Source organism: Manis pentadactyla, chromosome 2 (assembly GCF_030020395.1).
Source record: "Manis pentadactyla isolate mManPen7 chromosome 2, mManPen7.hap1, whole genome shotgun sequence".
Taxonomy (NCBI): Eukaryota; Metazoa; Chordata; class Mammalia; order Pholidota; family Manidae; genus Manis; species Manis pentadactyla.
Genome location: NC_080020.1, coordinates 217,800,521 through 217,817,435, shown reverse-complemented (window position 1 = coordinate 217,817,435; position 16,915 = coordinate 217,800,521). Strand labels below are relative to the sequence as shown.

Below are 16,915 nucleotides of genomic sequence, written 5' to 3'. Positions count from 1 at the left end.
ATGAAACAGAAGGGCCTTGAACCAAGAATACTGTATCCAGCACAATTATTTAAATATGAAGGAGGAATTAAACAATTCCCAGACAAGCAAAAGTTGAGGGAATTTGCCTCCCACAAACCACCTCTACAGGGTATTTTAGAGGGACTCCACTAGATTGAAGGACTGCTAAGGCTAAACAGATGTAACCAGAGAAAATAAAAACACAGCAATGAAAGCGGAACAATCAAATACTAACTAAATGCAAAAAATAAAATCAACTATTCACAAAAGCACTGAAAGTAAACACAAAAGAGCACACACACACACAAAAAAAAACACCTAACATACAAAGAATGGAGGAGGAGGAATAAGAAGGGAGAGAAATAAAGAATCACCAGACAGCATTTATAATAGCTCAATAACAGAGTTAAGTTAAATAGTAAGATACTAAAGAAGCGAACCTTGAACATTTGGTAACCATGAACCTAAAGCCTGCAATGGCAATAAGTACATATCTTTTAATAATCACCCTAAATGTAAATGGACTGAATGCACCAATCAAAAGACACAGAGTAATAGAATGGATAAAAAAGCAAGACCCATCTATATGCTGCTTACAAGACACTCACCTCAAACCCAAAGACATGCACAGACTGAAAGTCAAGGGATGGAAAAAGATATTTCATGCAAACAACAGGGAGAAAAAAGCAGGTGTTGCAGTACTTCTATTAGACAAAATAGACTTGAAAACAAAGAAAGTAACAAGAGATAAAGAAGGACACTACGTAACGATAAAGGGCTCAGTCCAACAAGAGGATATAACCATTATAAATATATATGCACCCAACGCAGGGGCACCAACATATGTGAAACAAATACTAACAGAACTAAAGGGGGAAACACAATGCAATGCATTCATTTTAGGAGACTTCAACACGCCACTCACTCAAAAGGATAGATCCACCACACAGAAAATAAGTAAGGACACAGAGGCACTGAACAACATACTAGAACAGATGGACCTAATAGACATTTACAGAACTCTACACCCAAAAGCAACAGGACACACATTCTTCTCAAGTGCACATGGAACATTCTCCAAAATAGACTACATACTAGGGCCACAAAAAGAGCCTCACTAAATACAAAAAGATTGAAATTCTACCAACCAACTTCTCAGAACTCAAAGGTATAAAACTAGAAATAAATTGTACAAAGAAAACAAAAAGCTCACTAACACATGGAGGCTTAACAACATGCTCCTAAATAATCAATGGATCAACAAACAAATTAAAAGAGATCAAGGAATATATGGAAACAAATGACAACAACAACACTAAGCCCCAACTTCTGTGGGACACAATGAAAGCAGTCTTAAGAGGAAAGTATATAGCAATCCAGGCATACTTAAAGAAGAAAGAACAATCCCAAATGAATAGTCTAACATCACAATTATCAAAATTGGAAAAAGAAAAACAAATGAGGCCTAAAGTCAGCAGAAGGAGGGACATAATAAAGATCAGAGAAGAAATAAATAAAATTGAGAAGAATAAAACAATAGAAAAAAATCAATGAAACCAAGAGCTGGTTCTTTGAGAAAATAAACAAAATAGATAAGCCCCTAGCCATATTAATAAAAAGAAAAAGAGAATCTAAACATATCAAAAGAATCAGAAATGAGAAAGGAAAAATCACAACAGACCCCACAGAAATACAAAGAATTATTAAAGAACACTATGAAAACCTATATGCTAACAAGCTGGAAAACCTACAAGAAATGGACTACTACCTAGAAAAATACAACCTTCCAAGACTGACCAAGGAAAAAACTCAAAATTTAAACAAACCAATAACGAGCATAGAAATTGAAGCAGTAATCAAAAAACTACCCAAGAACAAAACCCCTGGGCCAGATGGATTTACCTTGGAATTTTATCAGACATACAGAGAAGACATAATACCCATTCTCCTTAAAGTTTCCAAAAAATAGAAGAGGAAGGAATACTCCCAAACTCCTTCTATGAAGCCAACATCACCCTAATACCAAAATCAGGAAAGACTCCACCAAAAAAGAAAATTACAGACCAATATCTCTGATGAACATAGATGCAAAAATACTCAACAAAATATTAGCAAACCAAATTCAAAAATATATCAAAAGGATCATACACCATGACCAAGTGGGATTCATCCCAGGGATGCAAGGATGGTACAACATTCGAAAGTACATCAACATCATCCACCACATCAACAAAAAGAAAGACAAAAACCACATGATCATCTCCATAGATGCTGAAAAAGCATTCGACAAAATTCAACATCCATTCATGATAAAAACTCTCAACAAAATGGGCACAGACGGCAAGTGCCTCAACATAATAAAGGCCATATATGATAAACCCACAGCTAACATCATACTGAACAGCGAGAAGCTGAAAGCATTTCCTCTGAGATCGGGGACAAGACAGGGATGTCCACTCTCCCCACTGTTATTTAACATAGTACTGGAGGTCCTAGCCATGGCAATTAGACAAAACAAAGAAATACAAGGGATCCAGATCGGTAAAGAAGAAGTCAAACTGTCACTATTTGCAGATGACATGATATTGTACATAAAAAACCCTAAAGACTCCACTCCAAAACTATTAGAACTGATACCAGAATACAGCAAAGTTGCAGGATACAAAATTAACACATAGAAATCTGTGGCTTTCCTATACACTAACAATGAACCAATAGAAAGAGAAATCAGAAAAACAATTCCATTCACAATTGCATCAAAAAGAATAAAATACCTAGGAATAAACCTAACCAAAGAAGTGAAAGACCTATACCCTGAAAACTATAAGACACTTTTAAGAGAAATTAAAGAGGACACTAGCAAATGGAAACTCTTCCCATGCTCTTGGCTAGGAAGAATTAATATAATCAAAATAGCCATCCTGCCCAAAGCAATATATAGATTTAATGCAATCCCTATCAAATTACCAACAGCATTCTTCAATGAACTGGAAAAATAGTTCAAAAATTCATATAGAAACACCAAAGACCCCAAATAGCCAAAGCAATCCTGAGAAGGAAGAATAAAGTGGGGGGGATATCACTCCCCAACTTCAAGCTCTACTACAAAGCCATAGTAATGAAGACAATTTTGTACTGGCACAAGAACAGAGCCACAGACCAGTGGAACAGTATAGAGACTCCAGACATTAACCCAAACATATATAGTCAATTAATACACGATAAAGGAGCCACGGACATACAATGGGGAAATGACAGCCTCTTCAACAGATGGTGCTGGCAAAACTGGACAGCTACATGTAAGAGAATGAAACTGGATCACTGTCTAACCCCATACAGAAAAGTAAATTTGAAATGGATCAAATACCTGAATGTAAATCATGAAACCATAAAACTCTTAGGAAAAAACATAGGCAAAAATCTCATGAACATAAACATGAGTGACTTTTTCATGAACATATCTCCCCAGGCAAGGGAAACAAAAGCAAAAATGAACAAGTGGGACAACATCAAGCTGAAAAGCTTTCCTTTTCTATAGCAAAGGACACCATCAATAGAACAAAGAGGTACCCTACAGTATGGGAGAATATATTCATAAATGAAAGACCCAATAAAGGCTTGACATACAAAATATATAAAGAGCTCACGTACCTCAACAAATAAAAAGCAATAAATCCAATTAAAAAATGGGCAGAGGAGCTGGACAGTTCTCTAAAGAAGAAATTCAGATGGCCAACAGACACATGAAAAGATGCTCCACATTGCTAGCTATCAGAGAAATGCAAATTAAAACCACAATGAGATATCACCTCACACCAGTAAGGATGGCTACCATCCAAAAGACAAACAACAACAAATGTTGGCGAGGTTGTGGAGAAAGGGGAACCCTCCTACACTGCTGGTGGGAATGTAAATTAGTTCAACCATTGTGGAAAGCAGTATGGAGGTTCCTCAAAATGCTCAAAACAGACATACCATTTGACCCAGGAATCCCACTTCTAGGAATTTACCCTAAGAATGCAGCAGCCCAGTTTGAAAAAGACAGATGCACCCCTTGGTTTATCGCAGCACTATTTACAATAGCCAAGAATTGGAAGCAACCTAAGTGTCCATCAGTAGATGAATGGATAAAGAAGATGTGGTACATATACCCAATGGAATATTATTCAGCCTTAAGAAGAAAACAAATCCTACCATTTGCAACAACATCGATGGAGCTAGAGGGTATTATACTCAGTGAAATAAGCCAGGCAGAGAAAGACAAATACCAAATGATTTCACTCATATGTGGAGTATAAGAACAAAGAAAAACTGAAGAAACAAAACAGTAGCAGAATCACAGAACCCAAGAATGGACTAGCAGTTACCAAAGGGAAAGGAACTCGGGAGAATGGGAGGGAACGGAGGGATAAGGGCAGGGAAAAAGAAAGGGGGTATTATGATTAGCATGCATAATGTGGGAGGGGGATGGGCAACATAGAGAAGACAACTAGTGATTCTACAACATCTTACTACGCTGATGGACAGTGACTGTAATGGGGTTTGTGGGGGGGACTTGGTGAAGGGGGGACCCTAGTAAACATAATGTTCTTCATGTAACTGTAGATTAATGATAACAAAACAAAATAAAACAAAAATCCCAAAGGCTTGAGAATATGTATTTTATTGACAGGTATATGGGAAAACTAGCAGTTTTAATATATATTGCTGGATGAACCAAAACCTGATTCAACACCATTGAATGTAATCAAAATTATCATTTCATATTCCCTTTAACCTAGAGATTCCACTTCTGAGAGTTTATATCCTACAAATGAACTTGTACACATATAAAATGATGACTGTGCAAGACTATTCATTGCATCATATTTTATAATAGTAAAAGGCTGGAAACAACCTGACTCTCGATAAAGGAGTAGTTAAAAAATTATAGTACATGTATCAGTGTAATACTATGCAACTATAAATACAAAAGTGAAATTTATATTGAAATAAAAAAAACAGTTAAGTGTAAAAACAAGGTTTAGGACAATGTGCACAGTACATTTTGTGTAAAAAGATGGGGTAACAATCAATACATGTATTTGCACATATATACATACTTTTATGTGATCACATTCCCTAAGGATATACAAACTATGAGCAATATTATGAAGGGAGAGTGAGAAACTACTAAGGCTAGAAAAAAGTCTTTCATACTCAAATTTCATTTCTATTTTTGAGCCGTAGGGAATACATCACCTTTTCAGAAAACAAAGTTTCTGAGATAAAGTTTCAAAAACAAAGTCTCCTTTGTATACAAATGTAAAAGAAAAGGAAAAAAAAGTAGCCAAGGAGTAACTGAACCAATGCTGCAAATGAAAACAATGTGAGTTGCTTAGATTCAACTATACTAGATATCAGAGAGCTGTGTACCTTTAGGGAACATAATTGCTAAAACAGTAACTGTTCCAGGCAAACTGAACCAAGAAAATAATAATCACATGTAGGATAATAACTATTAGTCACTAGTTAAAAAAAGGAAGATGCTATTTAGTCCCTTATTGGCATTATTATTAACACCATCAAAACCTATATTCTAATTATAAAGCATTACATTATGTATTATTTAAAGGTTCTAAACGATAGATATAAATATCTTCTACTTTCAAAATCTAACAAAACATACCTGATATGGCTTCTTCTTGCTGGAGATCTGTGAATATCAAACAGTGTGTTTTCCCTCTTTTTTTGATGAGCTGGTACTTAAAGAAAAAAAAAAACAGGATGACATACAAATAACTAATACTAAATTGATAAACTGATGTATTAAGGAATAGAAATTATTTCTCTTAACTCTGAATAGAAGCTAGTCATGTATCTTCAAGTCTCAAATGCTGTGTAGAAGGAGCGCAACAAAAATAAAAACTTTGTGTGGATATTAAAAGGTATAAATAAACATCATAAAAAGATGTTAAATTAAGTCTTTGTGACTTTGGGTTAAACAAAAATTTCCGAGATACAACATAGAAAGCAAAATCCATTAAAAAGCTGATAAACGGTATAAAAATCAAACGAATAATCATAATTGACCTGTTTATAGTTCATGATGCGTGATCAAAACTGAAAGTTTCTGTGATGACTGCCCTTGCACTGTTCACCATGTAAGAACTTATTCACTATGTAAGAACTTGTTCACCATGTAAAAACTTGTTCGTTATGCTTCAGAAGATTGGAGACTGTTGAGAATTAGGCTTGGGGTTGATTAATGATTGTGCATTGAGTCCCCTATACAGAATTTTATTGTTGTTAACAACCACATGATCAATAAATATGAGAGATGCCCTCTCAAAGGGAAAAAAAAATAAAAATAAAAATAAAAATAAAAATAAAAATAAAATAATTCAACAACACACATTGTCTTTCCACTCTAGGATATAATAATTTTAGAATATGCCTGAACTTTATCAATGCACTTTGACCAAATTTATTTTTTAAGAAATAAAATGGCTAACATTTTCATATTTTAAAATATGTATTTAAAAAAATAGGAGCCATTACATTTGTATAAAGCAACATTCTCTAATAAAAGATTTAAACTGAAAAAAAAAGCTGATAAACGGGAATTCATCAAAATTACAAATTCTGCTCTTTGAAAGACATTATTAAGAGAACAAAAAAACAAGCAACAGACTGAGAAAGTATTTGCAAATCACATATCTGAATAAGGACTGATACCCAGAATACAAGAGGAATTCTCAAAACTCAGTAAAAAAACAACTGATAAAAAAGGAATGATCAGTGACTATAATGGGGTTTGTGGGGGGGGGACTTGGTGATGGGGGGAGTCTTGTAAACATAATGTTCCTCATGTAATTGTAGATTAATGACACCAAAATTAAAATTAAAATTAAAATTAAAAAAATAAAAAAAGAGGAAAGATTTGAAAAGACAATTCACCAGAGGTAAGCTGGCATATCAGCACATAAAAAGATGCTCAACATTAGTCCTTTGAAAAATGTAAATTAAAACTACAATAAATACATAGTAAGATTAATTTTAAAAACTGATCATACCAAGGGTTGGCAAGAATATGGAGCAACTGGAACTCTCATATACTTCATGAGAATGTAAGCAGTACAAACAGTTTGGAAAACATTGTGGCAATTTCTTGGCAAGTTAAACATACAGCTATCATAAACCCAACCATTTCACTCCTAGGTGTTTATAAGAAAAATGGAAACATATTGGAAAGACTTATACATGAATAATCAAAACAACCACTTTACTTGTAATAGCAAAACACAAGAAATGTCAATAATCTAAATGTCCATCAATAAATGAATGGATAAACACACTGTGATATATCCACACAATGGAATGCTACCCAGCACTAAAAAAGAACACACTATTGTTATATTCAACATCTGAATAACTCTTAAAATAATTATGCTTAAAGAAAGAAGTCAGACAAAAAAGAATATATACTGCATATAAAATTCAAGAAAATGTAAACTAATCTATGATAACAGAATGCATATCAATCAGTGGCTCGCTGAAGATCAGGAGGGGTCACACAGAAGTAGATTACAATCAGGCAGGAGGAAATGTGAGGTTAATGAACATGTTCATTATCTTGATCATGGTGACACAGTTTCATAGGTATATACCTAAGGTTATTTCAAACTTGCCAAGCTGTGCATATTGTGCATGTTAAATACATACAATGGCAATGGGTTGTTCTTCAGTCATACCTCAAAAAAGCTGGAAAAAAAAAAGACATCTAGAAAAATGGTTCCTAATCTTTTTTCTGTCCTAACACACCTCCCCCATTATTAACAGGACTACCTGTGATAGAGACTTCTAATAGGGGTAGAGAAATGTCTGCACACCTGGGCAAGCTTCTAGTGAGATAACTCTGTGAGAATCAGTCACTATTTTAGAGCATAATGAGTTTGAGTATAAGCATCTATGTTCTTCCTTGAAAACATTATTGTAAGTGAAAAGAAGTTAAGACACAAAAGGTCGCATTTAGCCAATCCACAGAAGCAGAAAGTATATTATTAGTTGCCTACATTAGTAGGGCTGGAGAGAATGAAGTATAGATGTAATAAAATGTTCTGGAAGTAGATAGTGGTGATGACTACACACCCTCATAAACATACTAAAACCCAGTGAGTTGTACAGATTAAAAATCATCAAAAATGGTGAATTTCATGATATGTGGATTATATGTTAAAAAAAAACTGAAAGGATCAATAGTGATGGAATTTCCCAAGAACTGGTAAAAAATCAATAGAATAGTACCTGTGGAACTGATTACTTGTCGCTAGACTTAGCAGCACTAAGATACTTTCCTTCTATTAAAAAAATAATAAAGCTTAGGTATTGGTCAAGCAGCAGCCATGTACTACTTTTGTGACTTTGGCTCAATTACTTGGAAAACAGAGATACTTGGAAAACAGAGAAACCACTTGGAACACAGAGATACTTGCCCTAAAGAACTGCTGTAAATTAAAGTGCTCAATAAACATAAAAATATGAAAGTTTGAGCAGTATTTAGTATTAAATTTAAGGTTCTTTAAATAAAATATGCATGCTCTATATAGTTCTATATTGCAACTGTGTACTTCAACTTTCTTTCAATTGTGTGCATGAAGAGAAACACACAAAACAAGAAGTATGGAACCCACAATAGATTTCCTCCTTTTAAATTCAACAACACTTATTTATTTAAAGAGGTGGAACAGAATAAGCTACTCAACTACAAAAAGGAAAGAAGATATTTAGTCTCCTACCTATTGGAGGTGCTTGGTATCGATCCACTGTTTTTCTTTGTCTCAAATTATAGGGTCTATCATTTTCTTCTCCTTCTGCCTCTTCAACTTCTATATCTCCATCCTCCTCTTGAGATTCTAGTTTCCCACACACACAAAGAAAAGAAAAAAATTACTGTTTTAATCTTTTATTCTTTCATCATAGGTGACATTTAAAAGTGTCATTTTATGATGCAGCATAAATCAACCTGGTTAGATATAAAAACAATGCATTTCCTATTAATAATCAATATTGTTCTTTGCTAAGTAAATATAATCATACTTGATTTACTGGTTTACCTATGACTTTTCAACTTCTTTGATCATACAAAGCAGTAGTAGAAAATGATTCAAAATTTTACTACAGCAAACTTCATTCAATGTCCTATTAACCACTGAATAATGTTAGCATTCAAATGCCACTTGGCAGTTCAAAATAATATTCTTACAAGATAATTAGTAATGTCATAGCAAAAGCAATTTTTCTTGCCAGTATAATGGTTTGTTAGGCCTGTTGACAAAAGCATGGACTTAGTTATTTTGGTAGAAAAGTGCAGGTAGTTATTGGAAGACAGCATGAAGCAGATTTCTGGGGTATTTGTAACAGTTTATTTCTTGACATGAGTGATCACTTTATGATAATTCACCTAGCTACACACTTTAAAAATAAATTTTAATGTACATAAATTCTAGAAGTTTATTTTTAAAAAGTGGTTTGGCTATAGCTATGATGGAACATCTATTTACAATTTAAAATAGAGGTTTGATGAAAATGTATATACTTACGGTTCCCAAATGCAATATACTTTATGATTAACTTTTTAACCACAAAAATTATCAATATAGTACAAAGATATTAAGGAGTATGTTAATAATATTTAGGAAAACACAGGAAAAAATTTCAAACTGCCAGCAATGCTGAGTGAACCAAGAAACTCAAAGTGCAAAGGATATTACATTTTACTCTTGACACTTGAAAACTTATCATAAGTTTTTAAAATTTTTATTAGGTTATAGAGAAAAATCGGCAAATACAGTATCACTTACCTAAATAATACTATGAATTACTTGCACCCAAATAAGTTGTCTTAAACCTTCAAAAATTTTTTTGAAAAATGCCTGCACAGATTAAAGATGGCGGTGTGAGAGGAGAGACAGAGGCTTTCTCCTAAAACTGGATACAATTAGAAAATATAGTTGGCATAACTAATCCTGAGAGAGCAACAGGAAAGAGGACGCATCAGACTGCACACACCTGGAGAAAAGAGCAGGCCTCACCAAACTGGGTAACGTACCAGAGCTGTGGCTCCGCGGGACCCGAGCCCCTCCCCCACCCCAGCTCACCGGCAGGAGGAAGAGAAACTGAGCAGGGAGGGAGTGAAAGGCTTGGGATTGCTGAGTACCTAGCTCTGGAGACCTGCTCTGGGGGCACAAACCTACATTTCATGGTGCTTTCATCATACTCTTCTGATTACGGGGTTGGAAAGCTGGGACAGGCAGAGTTCCTGGGGAGATTGGGATGGAAAGCAGGGATCCATATCTGGCTGCTCTGGGACAAAAGCTTAAATCTGTGTGCTCGGCCCACTGGTTCAGGCAGTGGAGACAGGCACAGCGGTCAGGAAGCGGGGAACAGCTCTTTCCTCCCTGTAGGCACGAGTACAGCTCCCCTGTGACCCCCAACATTGCTTCAGGGGCTAAGCAGCTCCAGAATAGAGCTTCTGGACACTAGAGGGCGCCATATACAAACATGAAACGCCAAAGAAATCTGGTCCAGAGTAAAATTATTAATACAACTCCCGAGAAAGATTTAAATGATATGGACCTCATGACTCTTCCTGAAAGGGAGTTCAAAATAAAAATCATCAACTTGCTAATGGAGCTACGGAAAGACATCCAAGAACTCAGGAATGAATTCAGGTCGGAGATCCAATTGTTGAAGAGCACGATGGAGGGTATTAAAAGCAGGCTGGATACGGTGGAGGAGACGATAAATGAAATAGAAACTGGAGAAGAGGAATACAAAGAACCTGAGGCACAGAGAGAAAAAAGGAACTCTAAGAATTAAAGAATATTGAGAGAACTGTGTGACCAATCCAAACGGAACAATATTCGCATTATAGGGATACCAGAAGAAGAAGAGAGAGAGAAAGGGATAGAAAGTGTCTTTGAGGAGGTAGTTGCTGAAAACTTCCCCAATCTGGGGAAGGAGATAGTCTCTCAGGCCATGGAGGTCCACAGATCTCCCAACACAAGGGACCCAAGGAAGACAACACCAAGACACATACTAATTAAAATGGAAAAGATCAAGGATAAGGACAGACTGTTGAAAGCAGTCAGAGACAGAAATAAGATCAGATACAAAGGAAAGCCCATCAGGCTAACATCAGACTTCTCAGCAGAAACCTTACAAGCCAGAAGGGAGTGGCATGATGTATTTAATGCCATGAAGCAGAAGGGCCTGGAACCAAGATTACTTTATCTGGCAAGACTATCATTTAAATTTGAAGGAGGGATTAAACAATTTCCAGATAAGCAAAAGCTGAGAGAATTTACCTCCCACAAACCATCTCTACAGTCTATTTTGGAGGGACTGCTATAGATGGAAGGGTTCCTAAGGCTGAATAGCTGTCACCAGAGGTAATAAAACCACAGTAAAGAAAGTAGAACAGCTAATTACTAAGCAAATGCAAAATTAAATTAACTATCCCCAAAGTCAATCAAGGGATAGACAAAAAGTACAGAATATGATACTTAATATATAAAGAATGGAGGAGGAAAAGTGCCTGCACAATAACACATTATTTTGGAAGAAATTCTATATATGGTAAATCTACTTTGGAAACTCTACAAAGGTGTTCAGTTTATGAAAAGGCAAAAAAATCACATTATAAATCTGTCTCACCTACACTGATTTTCTCCAAAGGAAGCAATATATAGAGGTTCTAGCTGTAACAATAGTTGCTCAATAAAATAACTTCACTAGAAATATCAGCTCTTCAAAATTTGCTAATATTAATTACAGAATTTGAGAAATAAACACACTCCTCTCAATCTAAGCTACACAAACAGTGAAAACCAGTAACTATGCTGTGTTTATCATACACCAAATCTTCTGAAAATTCATTTCAATAAAGATTAACATCGATAGTATTAAATCCTACCGATGTACTGGTTGTCAATTTATAATCCTTGGGGCAAATGTGCTTTCATCAGGTTCCCAGCTCCAGCCCTACAAATTCAGTCAGGAGTTCTTCCGTTCAGAACCCAGACAAGACTTAGCAAAAGACAGTACAACCACCCTCTCCACTGGTATTAGCAGTTCCTCTTTGTCCAAAACTGACCATTTAACTCCTCAGTCCCTAACTAAATTTGGGACCCAAATAATCAGAGATTCAGAAACTATGAATGGAAGATAGAAGGTGACTATGAATAGAGGCTTCCAGGTAGAAGGTACCTAATTAAAAAGCTGCTTCACCTAACAAGCAAACCAAACAGCAAATGCCACACCAGATTAGGTCACTTAGACTACCAATAGATACTAATAAGATGCATTACATAACAATGTTGAGTGTACAGTCAAGGTATTTTTCCAAAAGAAGGAAAGGAAAACTCAGAATGCCAACTGAATAAAAATTATTCCTAATTATACAACATAGACTTCTCAAGCCAAAAATCACCCACCCACAATATTACATGAATATTACTTATATTCAATTTTCTTCCCTCCCACTGAACTTTCAGTATTTATTTCATAAGGTGCTTCACAAACCTTCTTCTTCACCCTCAGTAGAGACTTCATGATGATTTTGTATCCCATAACTATTTCTTCTCAGTGATTTTCTTCGCCTTTTCACTCTTGAATACATATCCATGTTTTCCTTTTAAAGAGAGAAATCTGTCAAATATTAATATGGAATTTATTACCAGCTATAAATATCATTAAACTAAAGGGACATGCCCACTCAATGAAATGTACTGAGCACCTATTTGCAAGGCAGAGATTTGTGAAAATGAAGCTTCCTAAAATCAATGAATGTAAGAGACAAGAGGAAAAATAAGTCACAGGTAACTATAAAATAAAGTAAAACAAGTTAAATGCCATAAGGAAGGTACAAAGTACTCTACAGTTCAGAGAGATGACCCTTTTCTTGCTGGGGTGGGGCAGCATTGAAATGAGCCTTGAAACTAATGAAGAAGAAACAATTCTGTTTATTCAAGAAAACCCAAACACTGCTAACTCTCCCTTTAAAGTCCTCAAAATATAAAATATTGCAAAGGTTGTTTAAACTAATATACTCACAAATTCTGTATCTGTCCACATTCGAAGTCGTTCTACTTCTCCTGATCTACGATTTTGTCTGATATTAATGTTGTCCATTTCCTGCAGTACAGCTTCAGCAGTACTACAATCACATAATAAAACTAGAGTTCAGACAATTGTGGGACCATACCCTGTGTCATGCATGTGAAAGAGTTCTTCAAAGCATAATTAAATCATCTGATAATGTAACTCTGTATAACTTCCCATTAAATATCTTTCTGAACCAGCATCCATCAGAAGACAATGCCCAAAAACAGATGGAATCAGACCATCTTCTACTTAATATACATATTAAAATAAAACTTATAAAATAGAAGAATTTTGTATATAATGCTCCAAATATTAAAATTTATAATGCCACTACAAATAGGCTACCAGATCCAAGGCACTGAAAAAAAAAAAATTCAATCTTTTCATTTAAAGATAGTATTAAGAATTATACAGGATAAAAGATTTGTGAGAAGTTTAAAGCTAATATAAGGTTAACTAAACAGATATTTTTAGAAATCAGAGAACACTGACATCCACAAAATATATGCTGGCATTACCACATTTTATCTTTTAAACACATTTATATAGTACTTACTGTGTATCCAGATACTGATCTAAGTACTTAATAATAACTAATACTGAAATTTAACATTATCACTCTAGAATGTAATTTCCTCTCCTACAAAATAGGTATTATATGACTCCCTTCTTAAGGCTGTTGCAAGGATTAAGTAAATTGATTTACTATCTCATAAGAATAAAGTTTCATTTCATGTGGTGCTGAGTAGTCAGCTAGTCTCATTCACTAGCTAGATCCCACATACCCAGTCTCCAAAGACCTTAATTCAAAATGTACTAAGTAAAATTATGCTTACTATATATCAACAATGGAACTTAATGTTGCCTGAAAAATGTCAAAAACACAAACACTAAATGAGCATATATGAAAGGACTATAGTAGTGAAGATAGAATAAAATTACTGTTTGTATTATCTAGCTACATACAAAAGCTTAAGAAGGATGAGAAAATTCTAGCTATTATATAAATTGTACTGAATCTGGCAAACTGACTAAAAACTGATAACCACTGCTAACCATGGTTAATTCAAATTAAATTTTAAAATAATTGTATTTTATTGCTAAGTCAGTGGTTAAATTGTTTTTAAAAACATTACTGGCTTAAAAACAAATAACTAAAATGAAACTGCTTACTTCATAAGCGTTCATACCTATTTACTAGTTGATCAAATAACAAACTCTGGTTCACGCTTTCAAATCTGTTTTTCCTGGAACGACAACTTTTTCTGACTTCCATGTCACCATTCATACAAGAAAGGTCCCCATCTCCCTTCTTTTCTCCTCGAAGGGGATGGCTTCGAAGGGCTATAAGAGAGATATTTCCATTTCAAAGTAAAGAGTATAAAAAGAACAAGAAAATTAAAATACTTTTAAAAGACTACAAAAAGATCAACATAACCTCCTAATGGCTTTAATAATCAATCTGAATTTTCTGTAACTGTTTGTATAATGTCATAGTAATTATTTCAGTTATACTGATTTTCCAACAATTAATAATTAACATGCTTATTTATTATGATTGAAATCCAGTTACTTCCAACCTTATGCTGAGCATACGAGTAAATCACTCTATTTTATCTCACTTTAACACTGATGCTAACACTGTAAGAATTTCAGTACAAACCAGTTTGATAACAGAATACTCACATAAACTACTGTGTCCGTTTGGTAATGTAGCACCAGGCTGAGAAGTTAACCTAGAATACAATTATATTTAATATGCAAACATATCAACATTCATTTAGAGAAGCAATAAATGCAATACTGATAGAATAATTTTAATCTTTAAACTGTCAGTAATATAATACTACTTTTTAAAGAGTAAGGACATTTTTTACTCTAATAATATTTCAATACAATATACTGGCTAAGAATTATCTCATTACTTTAGGGAACAGCTTTAATAACAATTATAAACTGAACTCTGTCCTCAACTCTATAAATTAAAATCCAATGAAAAAGCTTAAGCTTAAATGTGTCATAAAGTTAACAATGCTGTAAGCAACAATAGTCACAGACATTATTGGGTTTGGTTAACAAAATAAAATTCAAACAATGACAAATTTATTCAAACAAGTTGTATGAAGAAAAAATACTTGAACATCAATACCATTTAATAATTTCTTCAAAATATTTATTTCATTACATGTTCTAAACTGTCAAAAGAAACACCTAATTTCTCAAAAGAGTCATTGTACAATTTGCCCTTTTAGGTGGAGGAAGAGAAGTGTTAAGCCACTAGGAAGATACTTAAATGACCAACAAATAATGCAAACTTAATTTAAAAAATCACAGTACACCTTATTAGAAAGTTATTTAGGAAGATCAAAGACAAGAAATAAATTTTTATATAATAGAAGAGCTTCAACTTAAATTTACTAAGGTATTCTTGAAATACCCAACAATTATTTTCAAAGATAAATAAGAAACAAGGGGAAGGACATTCAGAAAAGAAAAAATATATATATATATATATATATAATATATATATATATATATATATATGATTGTCTTCTACCATCTATGTAGTTTGCACAAATTTTTTTAACTAAAATATTCTAATGTTTTTGGTTAATCCAGCACTCATCATGTTAAATTATAAATATTAATTATAAATGCCCTGCCTAATAAAGGTCACAGCTAGGATGAGTAAAGGATATGAACAAAAACTCTTAACTATTAGGTCCTCAGAATATCAAAAAATTAAGCAAAATAAAAAAACAGCCCTCCTTTCCCCCAGAAAACAACAAAAACTATCTTGTCCTAATATATCATCTCTTAGAAAGTACTTCATTTTAGCACCTTTGCATAAAAAGCACACAATTCTCCTGGCCTATTGAGTTTGACTATAAAGTAATGAAGCTGATGTATTAACAGGCCATTCCTTAGAAGATTGTAATTCTCTAGAATCACTCTCAAAATTCACTTAATACCACATAGAAAAATCAATTTTATTACTTCTTAAATATACTTTGGCTTTGGGCCCAATGTAACATTAACTCAGTTTAATCAGTTTAACCACAAGTCTTGGATTCAAATGAATTTGAGCTGTATGCAAAACCAAATGGTTGGAATTTCACATACTTAAATTATTCAGAAGAGTAAGATGCTAACCCTAAAATTCTACAAAGGAAATCTGAAACTTTTCTAAACAAGAGCAACATCATTGGAAAAAGCAGTTTTTTTGTCCCTCTGAAGAAGACAATACTTAGTTGGCTTTTATTTCCTCCCTAATGAAAGATCTGTTCTAAGTGTGGTGGGGGGAATTCTCTCTAGTCAATCCAATTATCTTACAATCATAGGTTATTGCCATTAATTTACTTTTATCATTTCTCTTTGTAAAAAGGAAAAAGAAAAAAAAGGAGAATATGAAATGCTTCGGTATAAAAAAAGAGAATACTGAGATATGTGCCTAAAAAGTCTCTTGAGACAATGTTCCCAAAAGTTAACCACTTATAATGTAGCCAGTGGTACAATGTTGCTCATGTGAAACCTTCATAAGATTGTGTATCAATGATACCATTATTAAAAAAAAAAATGCAACCAGTGGTATACAATGGGGAAATGACAGCCTCTTCAACAACTGGTGTTGGCAAAACTGGACAGCAACATGTAAGAGACTGAAACTGGAGTACTATCTAGCTCCATACACAAACATAAACTCAAAATCGATCAAAGACCTGAATGTAAGTCATGAAACCATAAAACTCTTAGAAGAAAACATAGGCAA

The 16,915-nt window shown here is 34.0% G+C and overlaps 1 protein-coding gene across 2 annotated transcripts in view; it reads right to left on the bottom strand.

Annotated features, from left to right (window-relative positions):
• The window catches only part of ATAD2B (ATPase family AAA domain containing 2B), a 171,544-nt gene that overhangs the window by 122,472 nt on the left and 32,157 nt on the right, over window positions 1–16,915 (bottom strand). For both annotated transcript variants that reach the window (XM_036881655.2, XM_036881656.2), the window contains exons 3-8: window positions 14,833–14,882; window positions 14,337–14,490; window positions 13,096–13,198; window positions 12,565–12,673; window positions 8,778–8,894; window positions 5,669–5,744 (exon numbers count right to left, since the gene is read on the bottom strand). In XM_036881655.2, the coding sequence (XP_036737550.2) occupies window positions 5,669–5,744; window positions 8,778–8,894; window positions 12,565–12,673; window positions 13,096–13,198; window positions 14,337–14,490; window positions 14,833–14,882 (609 nt within the window). The remainder of the gene's footprint in view (window positions 1–5,668; window positions 5,745–8,777; window positions 8,895–12,564; window positions 12,674–13,095; window positions 13,199–14,336; window positions 14,491–14,832; window positions 14,883–16,915) is intronic.